At 29.5% G+C, this 9,544-nt stretch overlaps 1 protein-coding gene across 1 annotated transcript; it reads left to right on the top strand.

The window, feature by feature from the left end:
• The first annotated feature begins 6,394 nt into the window (after positions 1-6,394).
• LOC141648286 (putative BOI-related E3 ubiquitin-protein ligase 3) lies at positions 6,395-8,147 on the top strand. The gene is made up of 2 exons (XM_074456833.1): positions 6,395-6,894; positions 7,391-8,147. The coding sequence occupies exons 1-2, from the start codon at positions 6,565-6,567 to the stop codon at positions 7,973-7,975; spliced, it is 915 nt and encodes a 304-aa protein (XP_074312934.1). The 5' UTR covers positions 6,395-6,564; the 3' UTR covers positions 7,976-8,147.
• Positions 8,148-9,544: the final 1,397 nt, after the last annotated feature.

The following is a 9,544-nucleotide window of genomic DNA, read 5'->3' as shown; positions in this document are numbered from 1 at the left end:
AATGATATAATCACCATTCCTTTTCCTTTATTTGTCCTTGATTTATTGACGATGAAGCTCCACGTAACCAATTAATAATCGAAAAGTGTTGGTTGACTGTTTTAAAACAAGAGAATCCTTCTTTGTACGTAACACTCGATAGTGTGGTTGGATGCTCATTTATGATTAAGTGACCATATATTGATTCTTCTATAGCTACTAGGTACTTTATAAAGCATTTTTACAAGAAAATTGGTAATCTCCCTTATTTTTAATGCGAATGTCGTATATAGAGTGACGAAGTTAGAATTTGAAGTTTAAATTGCTAACGGATTAAAAAAATTGTACAACAAAACATATATATAGAAGTTTAATAAAGACATATACGGAGCATTTCTCAATGTTAAGATTAAAGAAAGACGGATTTTTTTGAATTTTTTCGTGTAAATAAAGGGAGTCACAAAGCCAGTTTTGATACTGATGGGATTCGAACCAAGGTCATGAATATCAGGTCTCATGAATTTACCAATTAAACTAGATAATATCTACAAAAAGACGTAAATTCTTACTAACCTCTTTTCTCCGTCACTAGGGTAGATGCGACGAGTCAATCAATAATCCTTTTAATATAAAGTTAGTAGGGAACAAAATAACTAGCTATATACTCCGTATAAAGATAAGGGTGACCACCACTATGAGCATTCATTATTATTAGCAGATTATGGCATGATATAATAGTGATAAGTGTTTATAACTTAGGTCACTTATCACTTAAAACTACTCCTTTACAGACTAGCATTACTACATATATCAGATATGAATGATTGTCCACTTGTCCAGGCCATCAAAATAAGGGTTTAATGCGCTAATAAGATGAGCAAACTACTCTAAGAATTAGAACATTAAATTTGATTTGGTTCATGGTGGTTGCCATAAGTTTAGTTCAACTTTAATGAACATCTTTATTTTGTTAATAAAGATTTTTATTTTACTTATTATTGGAATCGTTATTTTATTAGAAGGATGGGCAAATTTAGATCCGGACTGAAAAAATAGAAAGAACTATTGGTCTGATTGTCTGAACCGAACCCGTGCAGAATTCATTTAGATCCGATCCTTGGTTCCCACTTTTTGAACTTTTGGTCTTAGGTCCCGATCCAAAACCGGTTAATTAAGGTCAGACCGAATGGGACGAATTTGATTTTTTTCAAGACAAATTATTTTGGAAAAGAGCATTTTATTTTCAAAGGGCAGTATTACAAATCAATACTATTATTCATTATTTCAATTTAGTAATATTTTTATTATTGATTATATTTTGGTCTAGGAAGTGTATATTTAGTGTGTGTTTGGCCAAGTTATATAAAGTGTTTTTTGGCTCAAAAACACAAATTGGCCAAACACGCTATTATTGAAAAAGTTAAAAGTATTTTTTTAAACGCTCAAAAACCGTATTTTTTCCCTTAAAAATAGAAGCACCAATTTAGTACTTTTACTTTTGTAAAACACTTCTAGAAAATTAAGCCTGGAAAATAGAAATTCATTTTTAATAAGTTAGATCAAATATGCTCTTAATTATTATATATACAATAGTTAAAAAGTTAAGTTTCTGGTCCGTTCCGGTGTAAGAGTAGATCTAATCGAATATTTTCAATCTTTGACTCAATCTGGTTAGGTCCATTTCGGTCCGATCTTGGCCCGATTCTCACCCATACAGTCTCATATGTCGATAAAAAAAAGGCTAATAATCCCTCTGTTATTTTTATGTGTCATTTCCACATTTGAGGACATTCATTTCTCTATTTAATAGAAAGTACAAAGTATATATCTAAAATATACTCTACATGAGCAACTATTATAAAAAAAAAATGTAAACTCATATTAAAGTTATTTTTTCCTAAGGAATTTAATGATCTAATTTTTCTGAACTAATATATTTTTGTAAACATTAAATAAAAAGATAGATATCGAAAATGAGAACGCCATATATAAGAGAAGGTCTAATGTAAAACCGTTTTACATATAAAACCAATAAATAAAATGTACCACAAGTAGTTACTTTAGGAATGTTTACTACTAACTACTGTTTTTACACTTAATCCTTGTGTAAAACCTTTTTATATAAGTAATTTCCCATATATAAATAAAAAAGAAAAAGGTAGTATTTTGTGTAGTATTAAATTTAAGTGAATACTTTGCCATAATGAGAGAGACAAATAGTCTTGAAAACTTTGCCTACAAACCTCCTTAGTCCTTACTAATGAGAGAATAAAAAATTTCAACAGTGTTCCCTCTAAAAGGAATTTGGCTAAATAAGAAAATAAGACTCTATTTTTATTAAATTATTATCTTTTAATTAAGATATAATCTTTAATCATTATAAAAAAAATTTAACTAAATTATAATCTTTTAATTAAAATAAAACAAAATTGGTATAAATCTAAAATTTGTATATGAAAAACCGATAAATTGATATTATTAGTTTCGTATAAAAAAAACTTACCATAAACTTAATTCGTATAAAAGAAATTATGAACTGATATTATTAATTTCATTACAAAAAAAACTTTAAAATTATTTGAGAAAATTTATAAAGGGTTTTTCTATCCTATGCCCACTAGGCATAGGATAAGAAACCTAAAAAGGAAAGAATTAATGATGTTTTTCTTGTAAAGTTATACTCCCTCCATTCAACTCCACACTACCACTTTCTTTTTTCACGTTTGCCAACGCGCCTTTTACGCGCTAAATATCGTTAGCTACGTATTTGCGAAAAATATAAAAGTTAGATATTTTTAATGTACTCGTAAAGACGAATAAAACAAGATCCCACATGAATATATTTTCACTTATGTATTGGGAGAAAATTGAAATTGAATGTTTAACTATGAATAGTGTACAAAATAGATAATGGTAGTGTGGAGTTGAATGGAGGGAGTAGGATATTGCAATTTCCCATAAAAACAACATTAATTCTTTCCCTTTTGGGTTTCTTATCCTGTGCCTAGTGGGCATAGGATAGAAAAACCCATTTATAAATTAAAATCATTAGTTTTGCGGTAAAAAATTTCATTAAAATACACAAGACTTTATTCAATTCTTTTGATTAGTTTTCCAATTTAAATTTTTATCCTCATATTAAAATATGAAAAATTAATAATATGACAATTTTAAAGCTGTAAGCTAAGTAATACATTATAAATTAAATGATCGATAAATACCGCACATGTATGCGCGAAATCCATACTAGTTAGTATTGAATCTCATATCAACAATATGAATGAAAGTAATCCTTTTTCTATCCTTTTCGTTAGTTTTAAGAAAGAAATGAAAGGATGTTCTTCCCTTTTTTTCATTTTCTTTTTATTTTACAATTGTGATTAACTTCCTTTTTCTTTTACAATTGTGATTATCTTTTTCTATAGCTAGTCCATAACACAAAAACCATGCACTTTGTAAATGAGAAAGTAATCTTCTTGATCAAGTAAACAATTGCAATTGATGATAAAAAACAGCACAACATAATTACTTGCCTAATAAGACTAAAAACCTTGGAAATGGTCACCAATTTGACAAGTTTGGCACAAATTAAGGTAACTTTTTCCTTAACCAATAACATTAGCAATAATAATAGGTATAAAATCTATAATCATGTCATATGTTGCGTGCTAATCAAGATCAGAGAAGCGTGGGAATCATTTTTTTCTTGGAAAATTAGAAGTAAAAGTTTTGGGTAACATGCCCTATTCTTTAGCAATTATAGCCAAATTAAGAATTTGATTAATTCCTTTCAACAAATGAGGGATATAGAAAAATAGTACTATAATTTGACAAACTTCGAACTTATACAAAAGTTGGCTGGTGTAATATGCGTGATACATCGTAGATAAACTTACTTACGTATTATGGGTGTGTGCCATGTCGTCGACTCATCGTGCATCCTACCATTATATTTTATTTTAATTTTGCTTAGTTAATTATTATTTTTGATTTTTACATTAACCAAATACACGATAACGTAGTATATTCAATAAACACAAAAATTTTTCGTATTAATATGTAGACTTAATAGTTTGAAGACTTGTTGAAGTAGAATGGAAATCGAATATTGAATCCCATAATATAATGTAATGTAAGATTGTGTTTATGCCAAAGTGTAACGCGAGCATAGCTATATTATTTATTGAAATTAAATTAAAATATTATTAAATTGTATGACAAACTCAACATTATTATTTATGAAATTAAATTATATAATGAATTAGTAATACAAAACTCTTGCTAATCCTTATTCAACGTACCTCTAAAATCGATGACCTAGTAGTTTAGTCATAAAATCTCCATGATAGTGTACATTCCTTGCTTACACCTATACAACATTTTTTAGTTTAGTAAGATGTGACTTTTTGAACTAAAATAATAGATCGCCTAAAAAACGATATTCTACTATTTTATTTAGAGATTGTTTTACCATTTAAAGTAATAATTGTGTCAAAACTACTGTAAAAAGTACGTATACTATAAAATGATTTATCAATAAAAAAAAATTACGGTTTACAAAACTAGGGGTACTTTTATTTTGAAAAGTATACTAAGAGCATTAGCAATAGTAGTTCTTATTCTTGAGATTGTCATCAAGAATTTTATTTAAAAAGTTTATCTACTAAATCATAAAGTTGATTCTTAATTTTAAGAATTGAGTTCTAAAATAAGAACTAGCTGACTAAACATATAGAAATGTGATGACCAATGATCATAACATTGAAAATGTGGGGTGTCTTTAAGCATTGTCTATTCCAAGAAAAAAAAAAGTTCTTCTATTGTAGAATAAAGTTCTTAAATATTGAAAATAGAGAAATATGATATGGCATGAGAAATTTTTTATATAGAGTTCTTTTATTGCTATTGCTCTAAGTAAACGAGTTCACTTATGCCACGATCGATAATAAAATAATTATAGGCTATTTCTTGTTCTTCTCGGGAGCCGCCAAAACCAACACGTAAAAAGGGTGTGTGAATCCTCTCTACTTCCTAAAAAAAATGGACCATTAGATCATTTGTGATAAAATCTAATTTAGTGAGAGGAAATGAAGATGATCTAAATTAGTAAAAGAGTATGAAGAAAATGGTCTATCAATAACTTAGTGAGTGACTGAGGGGGGTATTTGATAAACAGTAGATTGAAAAAAAAATAGCATATTTGGGGTTTTAACATATTTGATCAATCAATATGCCATTTGGGGTGTTTGGTAAACAGCATATTGAAATAATAGATAATAGATTGGGGCCGATGGCCGAATCTACTATTTTACAATATGCTGCTTCCCTAGCACATTCTATCACTAAATTAGGAAAAAAGTATGCTCACCCTTTTACCCTTAAAAAAATATTGACTCTACCTTCATTATAAAGTAAATAATTTAGTCAGTATTTATTTATGTACTTATTTGTCATTTTACAAAAGATTAAGATAATCTGTTAATTTAAATATGCTAATTACCAAACACCTTTAACAAAATCTGCTAATCGAATATGCTAGTCAAACATATCAACAAATTCTGCTAATTATAGAGGTATTTGGTAAACAGTAGATTGATGAAATTTTAGCATATTCAAGGCTTTTAGCATGTTTGACTCAACAATCTACTAAATTACGTGTGTGGTAAATGACATATTGAAATAGTAGATTGAGCTCCAATCTACTATTTTCCAATATGTTGCTCCCCCCAGCATATTCACTTTAATAAATTGTAAAAAATGAATCTGTCTATAATTTACACATGTATACAACAATCTTTTAATCTAAACCCACTAATTACCAAACACTTTTACTAAATCTGCTAATTGTAATATACTAGTCAAACATGCTAATCAAATATGTCATTTGTAATCTGCTTGACGAATTTGCTTTTGCTAATTATAATCTGCTGAGTACCAAACATGGCCTATAATCTGCTTTCACAGTCTACTTCTGCGAATATTAATCCGCTGTTTACAAAAGAGGGTCTGACTCTCGAAATTTCTGGATGAGTTAGTTTTGTGTGAGCCGATTTTACACTAATATAGTTGTAAAAACGAAATCAAACATAATCCTATTACTGACATGCTGGGTAAAATTGGTTATCAAAAGATCTTATTTTACGATAAATTTTATAAACCCGCTTTATAGAAGTATTTATATTTCTGTATAATTCAGGACAGTTTATTACCTTAATTGTTATTTCAAATTAGTAACTTAATCAAAATAAATGATAATCAAATCTACCCCTATCTTATCTTCATTATTATATACCTTAATTATTAATTAATGAAAATTAACAAAGTGATCCTAATTCCTAACCCCACGTCCCTTGAAATTAACATTGCACGTTCATGGATACGCAACTACATATAAATACAATACAATAAACACCCCACACCACACCACACCACACCACATCTCCCCATCTTTTTCCTACACTCTTTCATTCATTGTAACGTCTCCTTATAATCCTGCAAAAACTTACACCTTTTTTTCCTCTCAATCACTCTTTCTTTGTTTTGTTCTTGAAATTTTCAATATTTTCATCATTTCATACAAAATTAATGGCAATTCAAGCTCATTTTAATCCAAATAATAATCTTCCTCAAGATTATTTCTTCATGTCCAACAACAATAACAACTACAACAACAATTTGTTGTACAATAAACTTCTTCAACAACAACAACAACAATTTCAATATGCACAACAACAACAACAATTTCAATATGTGAATGATGGGAGGTTTATGTTTTCGCAACCGTCGAAAAGGCAAAAATTTCATGAAACAACCACCACAACAGCCACCAGTTCGATGACAAGCGACTGTGATAATAACATGTCGACACTTCTTGAAAAACAGAGGAATGAGATTGATAGATTTGTCAATTTGCAGGTTTGTTGTTAAAAGATTTCATTTTTGAGTACCCTTTTGGATCAATTTTAATGGGTTTTTTCTATTTTTTATGAATGCGTACAATTTTTTGTTTAAAACCGTCTTATACAAGAATTTGTGTAAAACGCGTTTGATAACCGCTTTTTAAGAGCTTGTTATTTGAATGATTCATTTTTGAGTACCCTTTTGGACCAATTTTAATGGGTTCTTTCTCTATTTTATGAACACGTACAATTTTTATATAAAACCGTCTCACACAAGAATTTGAGTAAAATGGGTTTTATAACCGCTTTTACAAGCATTTTATTAAAAAGATTTCATTTTTGAGTACCCTCTTGGACTAATTTTAATGGGTTATCTCTCTTTTTTATGAACACATAATTTTGTGTAAAACCGTCTTATACAAGAATTTCGATAAAATGTTTTTTTTATAACCGCTTTAAAAGAGACAAATTGTTTCGTGAATTATTGTTTAATTTTTTTGTTGTAATTACAGAATGAGAGGCTGAGATTGGCATTGCAAGAACAAAGAAAGCAACAATTTGGGGAGATAATAAAAAAACTAGAAGTGAAAACTCTACAATTGTTGAAACAAAAGGATGATGAAATCAAAGATGCAAGCAAAAAAACAATGGAGTTGCAAGAAATGATGAAGAAAATTGAAGTTGAAAACCAAACATGGCAAAGAATTGCATTAGAGAATCAATCAATGGTGATTTCTTTGAACAACTCACTTGAACAACTCAAACAACAACAAGAACAAGAAGCAGCTTGTTCATCATCTTCTTCAAATAATGTTGATGATAATGCATCATGTTGCAACAACTTTGGTGCAAAAACAGAGGAAAACAGGGTTGTTTCTGAACAACAACATTACCCGAGTGTCTCAACTGCTCCCGCAAATTACGAAACAAGGAGAAATGAAGGGTCATTGTGCAAAGTTTGCAATTCAAGAAATTCAACCATTTTGCTATTGCCATGTAGACATTTTTGTTGTTGCAAAGTTTGTGATGGTTTTGTTGATGATTGTCCTGTTTGTAAATCATCCAAGATGGCTAGCATTGAAGCCCTCATTTCATGATTGAAATGAATAGTAGTAATTTTTTTTTTTACTTTTTTTTTTTTTAATCTTTTACATTGGTAGGTAGAAAAGTGTAAGACATTATCAGACAGACTGATTGATTGAGGAAATCAGAAAAAAGTGAATTGAACAAAGAAGAAATGAACAAACTAGTCATTGTTTTGTTGTGTCCAACTGTTCAAGTAATCTTTTGGTAAAGAAATTTGTACTTGTTGCAGGTAATTTTACAGTGGTGACTAGTGACTGGTGTTGATGGAAAATAAGTCCATGCCTTTTGTCACCAAAGAGTAAATAGCACTAGCCACGGCCCACGGGCGATTTTAGGGGAGTTAGCAGGGGCGCTTGCTCTGACTCGAAAATAAAAATGTCGCAAGTTTTAGTTAAAATTTATGAGCTTTTTTCGAGTTTGATCTTACGACATTTCTTGTTCGCCTTTGCTGGAAATTTTCGCACCCCTAACCTCAAATCCTGGCTCTGCCACCAACACTAGCACTATCGACTTCTTTACTTGATCTTTTTCTCCTGGTTTCGCTTAAGACGATCATATCTGTTTTACGTATAAAACGGATCAAATACAAATACAAATACAATGTCATATCGAAAGACCATAGATGGAAAACAAGTTTGGCCTTCTCTAGTACTTTTTGTCTCATCCATCTATTTAATCAGTTACAGTTATGTCGGCCGTCTTAAATAGGAATTTGGGTTAACGTTTCTATTTATGAGGACAATCCTTTGGATAATGAATCTCAAATGCCACATGCTAGGCATTTGGTGACTTTAAATGAATTGATTTTTAACCTTTTTTTTGGTCTATGAAAAAGTGAAAGAAAGGACTAGAAAAAGAAGCAAGTGTTACTCTTTATCTCGATATAATTGACTAATTGTAGACTTTGTAGTAAATGTAATTACTTACTTATTTGTTATCAGAAGAGAAATTTCTTGCAAAATATAAGTCAATTAGCAATAACTATATTATATGAAGTAACAAAAAAAATATTGTAGAATGTAAAATGATGTGATTTGAGATATACTCCCTTTTATTCTGAATAACTGTCTCATTTGTTATTTCCGTCTATTAACATAACTGTCTCATTTGTCATATTTGGACATGGTTTTTTACTTTCCTACCCTTGACTCTTTTCTTTATTTACCACCTCAATCACTCCTAACCCAACATATTTAATACTACTTTTCATTATTTAACTCCTATATTTTTACCCCTATACAATAATTTTCATTATTTTAACTATATTTCTTAATTTTCGTGTCATTGTCCAAATGGGACACTTATTCGGAATAGGAGGGAGTAACATCTTTTACTCTTATTATTTTATTTTAATCGTATTCAAAACACAGTTTTGACAAATAATTTTATTTTAGAATTTAAGAATATATTTAGAAAATAATTAAATGAGAAAATGGTTGATCCGTTAAAAGAGTTATAGACACGGTATTCTAGGTGTGGAGCTGGTCAGATGGATTTGATTATTCATCCAGAGTGTAATTGTGTACAAGTTTACGGTGACATTATGGGATTGATATGAAGTTGTCAGCTTAGTGTTCACA

Source organism: Silene latifolia, chromosome 3, assembly GCF_048544455.1.
Source record: "Silene latifolia isolate original U9 population chromosome 3, ASM4854445v1, whole genome shotgun sequence".
In the NCBI taxonomy this organism is placed as follows: domain Eukaryota; kingdom Viridiplantae; phylum Streptophyta; class Magnoliopsida; order Caryophyllales; family Caryophyllaceae; genus Silene; species Silene latifolia.
The sequence above is the reverse complement of the archived record's forward strand: the minus strand, read 5'-3'. Positions and strand labels throughout refer to the sequence as shown.